Source organism: Periplaneta americana, chromosome 7 (assembly GCF_040183065.1).
Source record: "Periplaneta americana isolate PAMFEO1 chromosome 7, P.americana_PAMFEO1_priV1, whole genome shotgun sequence".
NCBI lineage: Eukaryota > Metazoa > Arthropoda > Insecta > Blattodea > Blattidae > Periplaneta > Periplaneta americana.
This window is the reverse complement of record NC_091123.1, coordinates 53,655,351-53,674,720: the sequence shown is the minus strand read 5'-3', so window position 1 is coordinate 53,674,720 and position 19,370 is coordinate 53,655,351. Positions and strand designations below refer to the sequence as shown.

Genomic DNA, 19,370 nt, shown 5'->3' with positions numbered 1-19,370 from the left:
ATAATAAATAAATAAGTAAATAAATAAATAATGGAGGAATGAGGAATTTAACGAATATAAATGAATGAATATTACCTTAAACTCCACAGTAATATCCTTAATATTTGTGCCATTTTCAAGGCAGAAATACTCAGACGTGAACGTGTTTGTGACTTGATGCCTTACCGATATGCGGGGGCTTGGATTTTCGTCACAACAGACCACATTGTACTATTTTGCTGCGGATCCGCGTACATTGCAGCTGTGGTGATATCCTTGTTTTAAAATGAGGGTTCTCTGTCGTCTCTCTATTGTGGTGGTGTTAACGTGTGTTGGACGGAAGGTCGTTGACGTTCACATTTACTCGAACAGTAAACATTATACTACTGTGAATCCTAAAACATGATATTTTAGGAATTAAAAATAAAAATAGAAGAAAAAAAAAAAAACAAAATTTCACTACACATTGTGTTTGTTAGACCGAGATGTACATACTGTATAACTTTGGCAGTATATATCGTTTACACGCTGTATAACTGTATGCTCTAACTATGACGTACTTTAAGTCTCATACTTTGCAACACAAAACCTTCCTACGCGTGATCAAGTAGAAATTTACACACTATATCCTTGGCAGTCACGTTCTATTTATAACAATAAAAAGGAATTTCTCTTTTTCCTGGCGAACGCTCTGTATTATCATTATTATAGTAATATAATAATACACTCGAGAAATTATGACAGGGAACTGAACGCATCAATCATTTTACAAAATTAACGTAATCCTAGGCGCTTTCGAGTTTGAGCAAGAAATGACTAACTTGCTTGCAGAACATTTTGTGATATTGTTTTTTTCTTTATCTTTACAGGTTAGTCGAGATGATTTTCAATCAGTTGCCGGCTGCATCTGTAAGCTATAAATGAAGACTCTATTGGAATTCAAGGTAAGAATTGGAACTTTTTTTTTTTTTACTATTGTATGAAATTACTAACGTACGAGTTAAAGCTGATGTCATTAATGATGCTCATTTGGGGGTTAAATGCAATGCATTGTACGTTTTATCTAAAGAAATACGTGATTCATGTCAACCTCTGAAGTAGGCTAAGTCCTTGTCATTAGTTGCAGGAATACAGTATATAGTCGATTATTCAGCCTTGGTTTATCTACGGATTATTTGATTGTTGTTTACCACTTACTTTACTGACTTTGCGAAGGCGCCCGCATAGCCGAAAACCCACACACAGTATTGCCTACGTCGTTGACTGCTTTAGCGAACTTTCAAAACATCAGGAGTTGCCAACTCTCGAACGTCAAGCAGCCTTGAATCGTCACCGTTGTTTATACCAGACTGAACTTTTATCTACGAGTATTTTAGCAACTGTTATAGGGTAATTCCGGGTTAGATGGCCATAGTTTTTTAAATCACTTAGAACAGGGTAACCGATTGGTAAAGAAATACGAAACAAATCAAATACGTTCCTTCTAGGTTATATTTCTCCACTGCAGTGCCTCAGGGCGCATAGAATTCACTGATGTAATAAAAAAAATACGTTTGAAATATAATAGGCCACTGGCCATCTCACCCAACACATATGGGTGAGATGGCCATAGGATATAGGGATAGATGGCCACCATTATTTTTAAGTAAATTCATAACAATTTTTTTTTGTAAAGCAATGAGGTTTTATGCATAATTATGATTGTTTGAAAATTTTCAACAACTTTATTTTTATTTTATTTTTTTTTTTCCTCTTTTAGTGAATTTTCCTTAAAGCAACACAGAAATAAATTGAAACGCTTATGAACACATTATAATAATAATCCGAGGCACGACAGCCCATGAAGGACCATGATCGACCAGCCGGCTGCCGCGTAATAAAAACTGGCAACAGTGAAGAGAAGAAATACAGTTAAGATAGAATGTTTAAAGATGCCTTACCTCTTTAATAATGTTTCCAGCAAATTTCCTCACAAAATGCAGTATTTCTCTATTGTTATTTCAGAAGGTGAAAAATTATTGCTTGCTCACAGACTCACGAACGGCTACAAAACGCGGAAATAATAACCTTACGTTTTCGCAGGTGCAACAATCACTTCGTTTAATTAACATCTTGCGGCAAACCGATTTCCATTCGAAACAGATGATTAGAATAAAAATAAGAGCGGTTGGTCGTCTCACCCACATGGCTATCTCCCCCGGAATTACCCTATATGTATAAACGATCAAGTAGCCTATTTGAAACATCATCATTCAGTGTATAATAATTCTTTCCCCAATCTTTATTTAATTACTAGGCCCTTATTAAAGGGCTAGGATTTTTTTCCGTATGTTTGAGATCAAATGTGCAATCTGAAGTAAAAAAAATATTGACAATTAATATTTGAGGAGAAAAATTCGCTCCGGCGCCGGGGATCGAACCCGGGTCCTTGGTTCTACGTACCAAGCGCTCTGACTACTGAGCTACGCCGAATTCAATCCACAGCACCGGACCGAACTCTCCTCCCTCAATGTTTCCCTTTGTGGCCTGACTCCAAGTTAGGCATATATGTTGACGTATATGTCCAATGTCAACTGCCATTATATTAGGAGCACACTCGGTTGAGTGACTTCTTTGGCCGGGATTCTGCAGTTAAGTGCACAGTAATCTGTACAGACATATTAATGCTAGCTATGAGTATATTATAGATTTATTAATTTTTCCTACAGAATATCTGTAATATTGACAATTAATATTTGATAAATTAATAATAATAATAATATAATATAATTAATATATATGTAATAAAACATATTGACACTTTATTTAATGTTATGTTTCATGTTTCTTAGAAATGTAAATTTATTTGAGATTTTTTTTCATAATGACACCATAAATAATATGTGATAAGATAACCAGAAGATTTTGATACATTATATGTGATAATAGAACCAGAACATTTTGATAGTGTTTTGTTTTGTCTTTTTGCATCAATTAAACATTTTTGATGTTATTTATTTCAATGATATATGTTATTCAAAGTTACGAAATCTTTCCACGCCGACCGAATACTGTTTCGAGAATGATGAGCAAGACTCGAAGCGCATGAGAGTTACATGACGAGACCGAAAAACAAGTGCAACGAACTTAGCGAGCGAGTAGGCCTACAACTGGCAAAACTCCGTTGTAGGAGGTTACTAAACCTTACCGCTGTGCTGGAGGCGGAGTCTGGAGTTTCCCTCCATTAATCTGAACCATTGTCGCTACTGATTGCCAAGTCATCTGACGCATCACTGCTATCAGTACGCGCTACTATTGGCCGACAATTAGGAAAGAGGAGGTGAATAGTATATTGTGCCACTCTTTAAGATTGACGCGTACCCACACCTGTGGAGTAACGGTGAGCGCGTGCCCCGGGTTCGATTCCCGGTCGGGGCAAGTTACCTGGTTTTTTCCGGGGTTTTCCCTCAACCCAGTGTGAGCAAATGCTGGGTAACTTTCGGTGCTGGACCCCGGACTCATTTCACCGGCATTATCACTTTCATCTCATTCAGACGCTGAATAACCTGAGATGATGATAAAGCGTCGTAAAATAACCTAATAAAAATTGATGCATGCGCATTCCAACGGAGTTTTGTAAGTTGTTCCCCTATAGATTTGTTCATATAATATGAGGAACTGATTCCTAAAGTTGTGTTGTTTAGAGTAGTAACTATAGATAGAATGTCCATGGAATGAAATGTGTAAATTTGGTGGAATCGGAAAAACTCCGAAAATCCTCAGCTTCATCTTGCCCACCGCAAATATCACTGCAGCCAACGTTGAATATAAACCACTAGTTTACAAACCCACGGTTTTGTGTTAAGCTAGGTACCGTAGGATCCTAGATACCACTCTCATTCCTGTTCATTTTTTTAACAACTCTCTTACTACACGGGCTGTACAAAAAAAAAATGGCTATTTAACTTCCGCAGTGAACTGCATGTTATGGATACACAACATTGAGTGTGGGTCGCTGTACGGGGCAATGGGCCCATGTGAATGTGATCCGCTGCCACAGGCGCCTATGTATGTCTTGTTTAGACTCGTTGCCATGCTACATTGGTTCGAGTTCACGCACGGGCGCACAAGTTTTAGTCTATTGGCAACTTTGATGTTCCTGTGTTCCGCCCCGCTTTGTTATAATTTAGTGTTATGTTGTCGACTTTGAATATTTGAACATGCATTAGTCTGTATTGAACATTCATTCATTTTAGGATGTTTAAAATGTTGCAGTGGTAACTTTTGCAATATAACACAGGATAGTTGAGATTTATTTAATCGAGCGAAGAGAACTGTATTACCCGATCAGATTCTCTTTAACTGTATCTTCATTCGAAACACAAAAGTTGTCGTAATGATGCTGGGTCATTCCATACAAAATTTTAAGAATATGACAGCGATGTCATGAACTTTTTGGGCTTTTGGGTTGCCAAAATCACAGAATAATACACATACAAGAATAATGATTACAGTAAATAGATGAATCAAATTGAAATGTGAACTTAGAGCTTAAATTTAAGGATTAATAAATTTGTACATATATTTTAACAATCACACATTAATGGATAGAAAGGGGGGGTTATGATTATGGTATAAATCACGTATGCTCAAAATTGTAAAAGCTCCGATTACACGGATGGTGCTGCACTGCATAACACACACAGTGTACGGACTGGGCTCCGCAACTATAGGGACATCATTTTATTTTTACTAACGTTTTTAATATTAACCTGTCTATACCTTTAGAGAACCGGAAACACCGCTTGCTCCCCCCCTCCAAGACTGGAGTTCGATGATACTTGCGTAAAACACAAATCACTCTACTAGGTATAGAAAGGAAGAAAAGTAGTTCATCCATTTACGTAAACTAGGAAATATCGCGATTTTGAGTTTGATAATTTTCATTAGGTTTTTCTTTAATCAGAGTACAGTACTGTATTAAGAATAAGTGTTTTTACTCACGAAGTGAGTTATCCATGCGAACGTATTCATTATGCAGTGTATATTATACTGTCTACAGCACATTAGCGTACAATATAGAGAAAGAAGTTAAATTGACAAATAATCATAATATGAATATTTAAACACAATTTTGAAAATGGTGGCCGTTCATTTCGATACAGGCTTCAGTTCTTTTGTGCATATTATCGCACTATAGACTATTGCATCTAATTCCAATTGCCAGTTTCGTCCTTCGTACTAGTAACTCATGTTGAAATAATTCTGTACCTACTCTACGTACTGTGAATTCAATCTTCACTTCTGCCCGACCCGAAAATATAAAATTACTCAGACATGCTATCTACTGTGCGTCCAAGTGGTTATGCCGCAGGATTGTAGAAAGGGAGGAAATCACGTGACAGTTAATTACTTAACGAGGCCCTTTTATTTAAGTTAAATTAAACAGCTGTATAAGGGAACTGTGCCTATTATCGCACATGCGCCTAATATCGCACCCCACGGTTTACGAGCTCAGAACAGGCATAAGACCCTGAATGAAGTAGTAGCTTATTCAGTTCAATTAAAAGAAGCGTTAGCGCCCGCAGATGGATTGCTACGGGTTTCAATACACACTACACGCCTTGAGTTAGGAATAGGCAATGTGAAAGTATTTGTAGTGTGCGGTGTTCGGGACGAGTATACAGCCAACGGTAAGGAGCAAAACTTTCATACACTGTTAGTTTGATTTAGTTAGTCGTGTAATATTTTTAATCAGCTATGGAAATATTATAAACTTTTTATTTTTATTCGAACAAGCTATTATGTTTCGTGTATGTTATTTGCCCAATATCGCACACTTACTGTTTTCCTATTATCGCACAGTGCGATATTAGGACGATGTTACTGCAAACTAATATAATCCTACAATGAATCTGGTAATTCGAAGGTTCTTAAAAAATTGCCATTGCAGATGAATCCAAAATGTCGTAAGCTGTGGAAAGAGGAGGTTATGAAGGCTGCAATCATATCAGTTAGGAACAAAGTCATGGGATTGCAACGTGTTTCAAATACTTTCAATGTTCCCAAGTATACTTTAAAAGATAAAGTCAATAACAAAGGGGGTGTATATAAACTAGTAAGCACGAAACTTGGCATAAAACCTGTACTTCCATTTGAACTGGAAGATTCTTTGGTTTCATATTGCTTAGAAATGGAGTAGCGATTTTATGGTTTATCCGCAAAGGACTTAAAACTATGGCTTTTCAGTTAGCATTTATGAAAGGTCTGAACCACTCATTTTCGAAGAACGATGAAGCCACAGGACGGAAATGGCTGCACACTTTCTTGAGAAGACACCAGAAATTGAGTCTCCGGAAACCACAAAGCACGCCTATGGCAAGGACCAGAGGTTTCAATCAGGAGAACGTAATTAATTTTTTTGACATTTGGGAACCATTGATGAACACTGTCAACCATTCACCAAACAGACTGTACAACTGTGACGAGACAGATTTGACAGTGATTCAACACAAAGGCAACAAACTAGTTAGTCTGAAAGGTAAGAGGCAGGTTGGATCTGTATCTTCAGCAGAGAGGGGGTCTTTAGTGACTGTAGTGACACAAATGCCCCCGTTTTTGTTTTTTCCTGCCCCCGTTTTTGTTTTTTCCTAGGGTCAACATGAAAGCCGAACTTTTGGATGGAGCACCAAATAGTAGCTTAGCGGTCTGTCACAAATCTGGCTGGATTCAGAATGAAAGTTTTGTTCAATGGTGTCATCACATTCTCAGCAATGCGAAACCTACAAAAGATGACCCAGTAATTCTAGTGTTAGATGGGCATTATTCCCACACTAGAAATGTTGAACTCCTCGAGCTAGCACGTGTTAATGGTGCTCATATTGTGTGCTTACCTCCACATTGCACGCATAAGATGCAACTCTTGGATGTGGCATTCATGCTACCTTTCAAAACTTACTATGCTCAAGCAATTGAACAGTGGCTCAAACAAAATGCAGGCAGAGTAGTGACTCACTACCAGGTTGGTATGCTATTGGGAGAAGCTTTCAATAAAGGAGCAACTGTTGCTGTAGCTACAAATGGCTTCAGAAATATCGGTCTGTATCCTTGCAACCGCCATATCTTCAGCGACTTTGAATTTCAAGAAGTTTCTCCTAATACCCATGAAGCAAGTGATCATTCATCTGAAGCTTTACCAAATAGATTAGATGATGCCAACACTTCCCAACCTCGGCCAGGCTCTAGCAGTATCAACGGGCCAAAAACTTCACAAAATTAGTCGAGTGGCAAACTCTATCTTTTGTTACACCTGCTGACATTTCACCAATTCCTAAAATAACTTACAACAAAAAAGTCCAACTGATAGAGGACGTAAAAGTGGTTCTGCTGCTCTACTAAAAAGTTCACAATATAAAAACCAATTGGCTGATGATTAAGAGGAAATTACTCACAAATAAGGAGACTTATGAACGAAAAGGCGTTCAAAAGAAGCAGACTGATAAACAGGGAAAGGATTTATATGTAAATACATATTTACTTATAAAGCTAATATAATTTATATTTTGCATTATCTTTATGTTTCACAATGTGTAGGGTTGAAAAATCCTACTTTTATTTTCCATATTTTTCCATATTTTAGAGTTTAGTACATATTTTCGTTAATTTCCATGTATTTTCCATATTTCATATAAAACAGTCCATATTATATTAGGTTTAACAATAAAACAAAACAAAATTCCATTAACTTTTAAAAATACATTTCAACAATAGAGATTTAAACACATGTTCAGTAATCCCTTTAACATCAGAGTTATTTGAAAATTAGCAGTCCTATCAACAATGGGAAAGTAAGTTACAAAACTGTATTAATTTAATTTAAAATTTTTAACAGACTTCAGTTGTGCAGCTCAACAGTTAAATGCCAGTCAGAGTACACATAGGTTCAGTTTTGTAAATCATACTATAAAGACGGTAAATATGCCAAAAGTACGTCATTCAGTCAATTTAAAATCAAAACTAACAAGTTACATTTCAGAATTTAAAGAAGATGGTTTATCAACTGACAATAAAATATTATTTTGTAATTTGTGTCAGTGTGCAGTATCATCTACACAAAAGTTCCTGGTGCAACAACACATTACAACTAGTAAACATCAGGCCAACAAACAACTAAATTCCAAGCAGAGACAATTGTTTTTAACACAACCAACAACATCGAATGTAAGATCTGAGTTTAACATCGACCTGTGCCGTTCTCTCATCTCTGCTGATATTCCTCTCTACAAACTAAAGAATAAGGTCTTCAGGGAATTCCTTGAAAAATATACTCAACATACAATCCCGGATGAGTCAACACTTAGGAAGACGTATGCTCCATCCATCTACGATGAGACAATACAGAAGATAAGAGATGAAATTAAAGATAGTTCAATTTGGGTTTCCATTGATGAGACTCCCGACAAAGAAGGTAGACTTGTTGGTAATGTAGTTATCGGTTTGTTAAGTGAACAATATTCTGAACGAATTCTTTTACATTGTGATGTTCTAGAAAAGTGCAATAACAAAACTATAGTTAAACTGTTCAACGAAGCTATGGGTATCCTGTGGCCAAAGGGTATTATGTACGATAATGTGTTATTCTTTATTAGCGATGCTGCCCCTTATATGGTCAAAGCTGGACAAGCATTATCTGTTGTATATCCTAAATTGACTCATTTTACTTGTGTGGCGCATGCTTTTCATCGTGTGGCAGAAGTGGTCAGAGACAATTTCCCTAAAGTAGATTTGTTGATTTCATCAGTGAAAAAAGTATTTCTCAAAGCTCCCAGTAGAGTTAACGTGTTGAAAGAAATGTACCCTGAAATTCCATTGCCACCAAAGCCAATTTTAACTAGATGGGGTACATGGCTAGAAGCAGTTGAATATTATGCCGAACATATAGACTCTATTAACAATGTTCTCCTTGCATTGGACTCTGAAGATGCAGTCTCAATTGATACTGCGAAAACAGTTACCTGTGACATAAGTGTGAAGAATGACTTAGCTCACATTCAGCATACATTTTCATGCATCATAAAAACGCTCAAAAGTCTCCAAAATAGGCACCTTTCACTATCTGAAAGTTTTGAAATTATAAATAGTACTGTGGAACAACTGAATCGTGGTAGAGGTAAAGTTGCAGATGCAGTAAGAGCTAAGGTGGACACTGTACTTTCAAAAAACCCTGGATATGAAGAACTACAAAAGGTTGTTGCTGTGATGAGTGGTGAATCAACAGTGAAGATTAACTTGGACTTATCCCCAGCAGACATTGTGAAATTGAATTATGTACCAGTTACTTCTTGTGACGTCGAACGCTCTTTTAGTCAGTATAAATCTATCCTCAGAGACAATAGAAGAAGATTCACTTTTCAGCACTTGAAAGAAATGTTTGTAACCTATTGTTATGGTAACAGACAATAAAAATTGTGTTTTGTTGAAACTACATTGGAAGATAAGGTACGTCCATTATATTTTTTGTTTAGTTTGATTAAAATGTACCAATATTTAACGTACATAGTCATTTTTTTATAATTTTAAGTCCATATTTAATTCCATATTTTGGTAAAAATCCATATTTAATTCCATATTTTGGTAAAAATAACTACATATATATTTACATATTTCATATATTTTTAGTCCATATAAATCCGTTCCCTGCTGATAAAGTACCTACTCAGAGGAAGAGACAGAAAAAACAAAGTCAGGTATCTTCAGATTCAGAAGACGAAGAGTTGGATGAGTCAGTATACATCTCCATTGATAATGGTGATAGAGAAAATGATGCAGAATGTCTATATTGCAACGGGAAGTTTTCTTTTGACAAGAGGGGAGAAAAATGGATCATATGCACTAAATGTGGAATTTGGTGCCATGAAGAGTGTTCTGGGGATGATGACTACAAAAGTTTCATTGTGTTATTGTTTGGAAAGTTAGATTAAGTTCTCTAAATATCTGGATTATGTTTAATTAACAAACATTCTATAGCTTGTAAATCAAGCTTTCAGGTATAACTCCCTGTAAATTTATTTCAATAATTTCGAGGGAAGAATTGTTCCGGGGCCGGGTATCGAACCCGGGATCTTTGGTACGTTAAACCAAAGGTCCCGGGTTCGATACCCGACCCCGGAACAATTTTTCCCTCGAAATTATTCATTCTATACCTTGATAGCTGAATATGTAGTTATTTACTGTCAAACACATTGTATCAGAAAATCTTATAATTTCCGTGTTGTATTCGTATGTTATTAAAAAAACATGTTTTGTGCTTAAATACAACAAATATATAATAAATATGTAATAAAATTTGTTTCTATACATTAAACTTAACATTTGTCCTATGTATTTTTCACAAAATGAGGGGTGCGATATTAGGAGCACTATTGCTCCTTACACCGTTTTTGCAATTTTTCTTTTTTACTTGAAAAACAAATGTAAAATAAAAGTAATTTTTAAATTTGACCTCACTGATATAAGTATAATAAACCCCTATTAAAAATCCGTATTTATTTCAAATTTATGTAATATATTAATACTTGAAAAACTACTTTTTCAAAATGGGTGCGATATTAGGCACACTTCCCTTAATATTACGTAAACTTCCAATTCCTAAGAGAAATTAATGTTTTCAGAAAAGAGCTAAGACAGCCCAGCTATTACAGAGGGGCGAGCAGAAGCAGGTGGGGGAAATCGGGATGCGACGTAGGCAAACGGACAGTACCTGTCCGAAAATATGAACGTCCAGATGGCTTAACTTTAACACCATGGTCCAAAGGCAAATCACTTTTATGGGATGCCACTTGTTATAACACCTTCGCTTCTTCTTATTTGCCCAAAACTTCCAAACTCGCTGGGTCAGCCGCTGCATCTGCTGTCACAATTAAACGCAATAAGTATCTCGATCTTCTGGATCGATATAATTTTGTCGTTTTTGCCGTAGTATCTGTGGGCCCATGGTGTTCCGAGGCGAAGTTGTTAACTTCTGATATCGGCAAGTATTTATCAGCACTTAACGGTGACTCTCGCTCTACGGCTTTCCTCCGCTAAAGAATTATTATTGCCATTCAACGAGGGAACGCTATAAGTGTTATGGGGACTTTTCCAGAATCTAAATCGTTGGAAGAAATATTTTATTTCGTGTAGAGCTGTAGAGAGTATTTCGCATCCTTTAGTTTTGTTGCTAATTTCTAGTTTGTCCCTTACTCAATTGTTTAATTTAATTTCAAAATTGAATTAAAGTTTATTTTGTATAAGACAGTTTGATATGTTTTTAGATAATAATAATAATATTATTATTATTATTATTATTATTATTATTATTATTATTATTATTATTACTAGAATACTTGATACAGTTCTTGCATTATCGTGATTATGTTCTCCGTTTATAATAATTACATTTACATCCATAACATCTATCAGATGTGGCAAAAACAAAATCACTCCTGTGTGTAAAAAAAAAATTACCTACAACATTTATATTACATTTTAAAGAAAACTATGGAAAGGTTACTTAAACAGTGCAAAGTTTTGAAATGATAAACATCTATGATGTTACTACACAATTCATCACTGTATCAAGAACGAATGTCTAACGCTCGGCTTATACCGTTCGAGGATTTATCGCTCGTGACAATTTTACCCATCATGCATGTGCGCTACCTATCGGATTATGCTATGAACTACTTGGCGCTCGAGAGAAAACGTCCGATGCAGACCTCTGTACGGAATAGTAGGCTCATAAATATGTTGTTTCTCTTTGTTGACCTCAGATGGTTGGGTCTGGCTCATCTCAAATCTAACAGTTGGGTCTAGTATAAAGCCTTTACTATTAGTCTTGTCTAGAGCCACGATGTCCGCTCTCCTAATTCCGCCGCCTTCAGACGCAACGCAGTGTACCTCTTCATGGACCTCGAAGGATCTTTTTCTAAGGGCCTGTGCTATTAGTTTTGGGATATTATGATGGCGTGAATTTCTCAGGAGTGCTCCATGCTGACAGGATCCTAGGACGTGTACTAAGGTTTAAATCTCGTTGCAGTATCTGCAACGGAAAGTGTCCAAGGATCTCCCATGAAGATTTCTCACTAGTGCTACGTTAGCATTCATCTTAATTGCGGCCCGCCATTCAGAGGAAGACAGACCCTCCTTAGAAAAAAATCCATTTATTTTCGGGAGTATATTCTTGAAATAAAATAACACCTTTTCCTTCATGTGGAAGCGCACCATTTATCGTACTCTTGTTTCCTAAGATTTTGTCGTAGTTTATGTTACTTATATTCAGATCTTCAGGTGGAATTTTTAACTTCCTTGGACTGACTTTCTTTTCTGCTGCGATGAAATATTATTATGAAAATAAATTAAATTGCCAACTATGACTGCCATATCATTAATATTTTAGTCATACGGATGACTGACAAGTAGATGGCAGTTACATGTTATCCATAATTTAAAATATTCTAGACATTCTATATGAAGTGTCATCGAAACTAAACAGACGCCATTGTAAACCTGAATAACCACAATTTAAAACGTTAAAGACTGATTCGAATAATATTGAGGCATGCTCATAAAAACACTTCATTGAAAAAAGGAAATAGTTTTATATTCGAATGCAACAAATTAAATTCATACGAATTTCATTCGTATTAAAGAAAATCTTATTCCTAATCCATCTCCCAAGTTTTATGATTTTATCTAAAAAAACCTATGAATAATTAAATTAATACTTACTTACATACAAATGGCTTTTAAGGAACCCGAAGGTTCATTGCCGCCCTCACATAAGCCCGCCATCGGTCCCTATCCTGTGCAAGATTAATCCAGTCTCTATCATCATATCCCATCTCCCTCAAATCCATTTTAATATTATCCTCCCATCTACGTCTCGGCCTCCCTAAAGGTCTTTTTTGTTCCGACTGTTGAAAATCGCTTGCTACTTGTTGCGGTCGCAGCGTTCGCGAGACTTCGTAACGATGAGTAATCTCAAACGTCCGTCTCCCTGACTTTGATTGCGCAATATTCTGTACGACGGGAGAGCCTACCTGCTGAGCTGTTTTTTTTCCGGTCAGTTATTTTTATTAAAAACTGACATGATATTTAAGTCACCATTCTGAAATTTTCACAGTGAAATCAATATACTCTAAAAAATTAAACACATATTTTTTCGTCTGTAAAAATGAATTGCATTTTGTGTTCTATATGTTTTAAATTATTTTACAGTGGGTAACTATTTAAAAAAACACACACACACACACACACACACACACACACACACACATATATATATATATATATATATATATATATATATATATACATTTTGAGAGCATTTATAAACAAGGTTCTCCTTTTTCGAATTGCATTGAAATCATTTTTCCTTCTTCCTTTAAATAGTAAGAAAACTTCAATGAATGAAACCGTGTTCTTTGTTAAATCAGTATTTTAAATTCTGATTGCTGCCAAACTATGAAAGATATAGCTACATATAGTATTGCTTGAAATTCATATTTAGAACATAAAACTAACCTACTGCAATATTTTCAAGTTTTGAGACACCATGGTTCAAAAACATACTTTTTCTGCATGGAATGACCCTGCTTTGTTTTAATTACCAACGACCATTAAAACTAAGCCATTTCTAACTGGAGAAGCGTTCACACGACCGATTTTTTGTGCGTCGCGGTGAGGATTATTACACAAAGACCAGACCTGAATTACGTATAAACGCACATTGCGTAGAGCAGCAGGTGCGAGTTCTTCGAAGACAACCCCTCTTCAGGGAGTAGTATAGTAGACCTACCATGTGAGCTCATGACTCTTTGTCTCTGGAGGATAGTATCTGTAGGGATACGTGGGGGGGGGGAAGTAGATTGAATTCCACAGCTCTGGTTAGGGGACTTGATTATGGACGAAAATCTCGTACAAATATTACAAGGCAATTTCTTCGTTAGTCATTCACAACAGGGAATAAACCAAACGCAAAAATATTTATTTTTGATGCAGAAGGCCTAAACGACCTAAGATTATTATTATTATTATTATTATTATTATTATTATTATTATTATTATTATTATTGTGAAACTTGGACTCTCACTTTGAGAGAGGAACAGAGATTGAGGGTTTTTGAGAATAAGGTTCTTAGGGAAATATTTGGGGTTAAAAGGGATGAAGTTACAGGAGAATGGAGAAAGTTACACAACGCAGAGCTGCACGAATTGTATCCTTCACCTGACATAATTAGGAACATTAAATCCAGACGTTTGAGATGGGGAGGGCATGTAGTACGTATGGGCGAATCCAGAAATTCATATAGAGTGTTAGTTCGGAGGCCAGAGGGGAAAAGATCTTTGGGGAGGCCGAGACGTAGATGGGAAGATAATATTAAAATGGATTTGAGGGAGGTGGGATATGATGATAGAGACTGGATTAATCTTGCTCAGGATAGGGACCAAAGGCGGGCTTATGTGAGGGCGGCAATGAACCTCCGGGTTCCTTAAAAGCTAGTAAGTAAGTAATTATTATTATTATTATTATTATTATTATTATTATTATTTTGCACATGCGATCTTTCAAATAGTATGCCTAATCCTGGCTATAAAGGCAAGTTCCTGGGTCCTAACTCACATCCTATGAGTTATGTTACATTTTATTTTAAGAAACTACTTACTTACAAATGCTGTTAAGGACCCGGAGGTTCATTGCCGCCTTTCATATAAGCCCGCCATCGGTCCCTATCCTGAACAAGATTAATCCAATCTCTACCAACATATCCCACCTCCCTCAAATCCATTTTATATTATCCTTCCATCTACGTCTCGATCTCCCCGAAGATCGTTTTCCCTCCGGTCTCCCAACTAACACTCTATACGCATTTCCAAAAAACTACAGTCATATTAAATCAGAATTCGTTGAATTTCAACCAATGACAGCCGTCTACTACTGCAATATTATCCTTTTAAATTTGTTTTATCGCTATTGCTTGATATTTGTTTCTTCTATGTGGATAATTCAGAAAGCCATACGAAGTAATTATTCATTTAATTACGTTCTTTTTTTTTTTTTCATTTTAACAATCATATTCTTCAGTAATACTAAGACATATGGTACTAGAGATAAATGACAGATGTGAACAATATGGGATGACGACAAATGCTAACAAAGAACTGTATACTTATCGAAAAAAAAAAGAAGGTAAATGTGCGAATTCGAAATGAGGCAGTAGAATAAGTAGGCAGTTCAGACACTTAGTGGTGTACTACAAGTAATAACATGAGCTGCTGCCAGAAAATAAAAAGGAGGGTAGCAATGCCAAAGGAAGCTTTTAATAAAAAAAGGAGCATCTTCTACATACGATATATCTGGAATAGGAAGTAAGGATGGAATTGGTGAAGTGTTTTATGTGGAATGTGACATTATATGGGCAGAAACATGGATATTACGACGCTACATTAGAATTGGCATACTTTTTATTTGTTTTTGCTTTTATTTAATTGATTTTATTCTGTACGATTATTTTATATTGTATTATTTTATTTGTATCTTCGTATCGAATTTAATCTATTTTAAACACATTGCGAGAAATGGCATGGTCGATGGCATGGAGTCGGTCTGGTTGGCGGAGTTGGTATAGCGCTGGTCTTCTATACCCCAGGTTGCGAGTTCGATCCCAGCCCAGGTAGATGACATTTAAGTGTGCTTAATTGCGACAGGCTCATGTCGGTAGATTTACTGGCATGGAAAAGAACTCTTTCGGGACAAAATTCCGGCACACAGGCGACGTTGATATAACCTCGGCAGTTGCGAGCGTCGTTAAATAAAACATAACATCGATGGCATGGTCTTGTCGAAATAGTTTAGTAGAATATACGAAATAAAAATTGCTTTGAATTAATATGAATGTATTGTAGAATGATTGCACGATAAACGCGAATGTCAGGAGAAAATCTGTGTTTTAATTCTGTTTTGTAAATTGGTATTCTAGCGTTTTCTGGCATTTGTCACGTTATAGTTAATACTTGTTACAACGACGAATCGTGTCCTGCCTAATATAAAAGTTACAATAATAAAATCTAGGAAGACAGAATATTTTTACTGTGACTGCGCGGGCTACCACAGTCCTCTCCCATCTGGGTACATTTTTTACCACATAAGGAACGCTTAATTTACCGAGTAAAAATATTATGGCAAGCGTACCTGTAGCAAAACTAACGATGATTCCAACAAAATATATGTAGCACAATATTAAAAGAACTGTAGCTGGAAAGGTTACTGTCCAAATTTCACGAGAGGATCCCTGCGAGGGGAGTACGGTCCTTGTGGGGTAAGAGGAGAGAGTAAGCCAGTAACTCAGCGTACTTGAAGTAGCAGGCAGCGTATTCCGAATCTCACCGGTCCGGTGGCATCAATGACGTCACGTTGCAACGAAAATAAGGAACAAAACTGCTGGAAGAATCGATGCTGTCATGGCGACTGTGTAAGTGGTTATCTTTGCTACGCTAGCAAATTTTTGCGAAATTTCCGTACTGCCATCTCGTTCAAATAAAAGAGATCATAAATAACTTATTTCTTGAACCGGTAGTAATAACTGGTCCGTTGACATGTTCGCTCATAAGTCATTATATTATTTTTACGTTGTGCTCATTACAAACAATACAGCAGAACTAAAGCAGAACACACCGCCATGACACAACACTGCACGATGTCATTCGTCTGCTAATTCCCGACCTATACAAGAACCAATCAGATTCACTGATGGCGGCTGATGGACACTGCCACCACCTCTGCAAGTTGATGGCACCGGTGCGACACCGGTGGAGCATCAATGACGTCATCGGTGGAATTCGGAACACCGTGATGCCACCGGATTGCTCACCGGTGAGATTCGGAATACGCTCAGGTGGATGGGAGTGATGTCATTGGCCAGCTAGGACAAACAAGACTCAGTCAATGGCCGGCCGGTTCAGTGTCGGGGATAGGGTCTAAGAGAGGGGAAAAAACTCGCATTCCTTGCTCGGATTTTCTCGTGAAATGCGGACAGTAATACGTGAAACGTTAATGAGATTATAAAAGATCATGGCAGTGCCTACACTTCCGCACTGATCTGAATGTTGGACGTTTTCTAAACGGCCACAGGAAAGACTTGAAGCAACAGAAATGGGCTTCTTGAGGATAGTAGTCGGCCTGGGTGGCGCAGTCGGTAGAGTGCTGGTCTTCTATGCCCGAGATTTTGGGTTCGATCCCAGCCCAGGTCATTGGCATTTAAGTGTGCTTAAATGCGACAGGCTCATGTCAATAGATTTACTGGCATTGAAAAGAACTCATGCGGGACAAAATTACGGCACACCGATGACGCTGATTTAACCTCGGCAGTCGCGAGCGTCGTTGAATAAAACATAATTTAATTTTGAGGACAGTGGCGAGCTATCGACTGATGTATTATAAGCGTAATGATGAAATAGACAAAGAACTGCAGGTAACAGATATACAGTAGAGCATGGATTATCCGAAACAATTGGGGACGGGGGGTGTTCGGATAATTGATTTTTCGGATAACGGATCATTTACGAAAACAAATTGTGCCGGTTATATAGGAGCCGTATGAAACAAAGAAACACTGAAATTAAACACAAAACTGTACATAGAGTATATGTTTTGTATCATACGTCTTATAAAATAACACAGAAAACTGACTAGCCTAGTTTGACAAGTTCAAAACGGCCATTGAAGTAGGTCTACAGTTTAGGAAAGGAAGTCCAATTTTTTTTTTTTTTTTTGCTTCAGAGCTGAGACTCGGTTTTTTTTTTATGCCGCTAAATCTCGCAAACAGCGCTATTGCAACTTCTACATGATGCGCGCGCAAATTCAAATTGTCCGACTGGAACGCTTTCGGTTAGCCGATGTTTCGGTTGGTCGATATGAGAATAATCGATGCTCTACTGTAAATACAAATCCAGAGAATACCTATATAAATGTCTGCAGCATACACATATGCTAGACTGAAACAAAACAAAGTTTTTAAAAAATTATTAAATTACAGACCGACGGGAATAAGAGACCGAGGCTGCCACGTAAGAGATGGGGAGAACAGTTTTAATCGAACTATTTATGTAAGAGATAAACAGAATTTTATTTTCAGTAGATACAAATATTTGAAGCCTTATTGTCGATGATGATGATGATGATGAACCTACTGCCGATGATGATAATGCTGTCGGTGATGATAATGGTGCTATCGGTGATGATTTACCTGCAGCGTTTTCCACAGAGGGGCAGAGTGCCTGAAGATGCTCGTATTGTGTTCCAATTTCACGACAGGGGCCAGCAGTATGGTAATCTTGAGCTTCTCGTTGTACTGCGGTCGCTCTGACAGCATCACGACAGCAATGGTGGCGCCCATCGAGTGGCCCACGAAGTGGAGATTAGGATGCCCCGTCACTTGAAGTACGTAATCGATCATGGCGGGCAAGTCGTACATGCCGATCTCGTGCCAACTGAAATGGACATCAGTTTTTAGCCTACCTTAAGGATTGGAATATGTTCCTTTTGTTCTATCAGTTAAATAGAGCTTATGGAAAATAAATGTGTATTTCAGAGGCTGAGTAAAGCTTTGTTATACCACATTGCGGTATTCTATTGTCAACTGCCATGCTTATGAAGGCAAGTGTTGTTATAACTAGAGCCCGGATGTTTAGGCATTTATTTTCGTTAAAATAGGCAGGCATATAGGCACTAAAATAGTAAAGATAGGTAGTGAAATAGGCATTTATTATTCATGGAAACAAACAAAAAATAGACAAATACTTAATAAACTATCCCATACCGTACTTACTTTCCTTGGCTACATGTCACAACGAGATACTTTTTTTTAAATTGTCAACTGTCATAGTGAGCCACCTGTCAGAGAGAACGTTTTTCTTTGTGGAAATAGATCTTTCTACTTCTACTGAAGTGATTGGAGAAAACTTAAAACAGCTTATTTCAGAAGGACTGTCTCTACTTTCAGAGATCGGGAAAAACCGACTGTGTATTGTCTCAAAAAGAGGGGTGTGAGAAGGGATTATAGACTTCAAAGTACGCGTGATATGTTAGTGCAAGCGACAACAACTTGGAGATTTGCTTTTAATACTTCCCTCATCCCCGAAGTGAACTGAGCGCTGAGAGCTATACTGTTCAAACAGCTTTGTTAAGTGACATAAAAGATGGAATCGGTAGAGAAGAAAAGTTTACAAGTTGTTGGAAACATATGCATTGCTGGAGAATAAGATTCTCAGCAAATATTTGTGTGAGGTGAATATATATTTTTAATTTGTACAACCGTTCTTTTTTTTTTTTCTTTTTTCTTTTTTTTGATGGGCTATAATTTTTGTGCGGTTTA

The 19,370-nt window shown here is 37.0% G+C and overlaps 1 protein-coding gene across 1 annotated transcript in view; it reads right to left on the bottom strand.

The window, feature by feature from the left end:
- LOC138703094 (lipase 3-like) overlaps window positions 1–19,370 on the bottom strand; it is a 132,218-nt gene that overhangs the window by 52,424 nt on the left and 60,424 nt on the right. Inside the window, exon 4 of the mRNA XM_069830678.1 lies at window positions 18,243–18,486. Within this exon, the coding sequence (XP_069686779.1) occupies window positions 18,243–18,486 (244 nt within the window). The remainder of the gene's footprint in view (window positions 1–18,242; window positions 18,487–19,370) is intronic.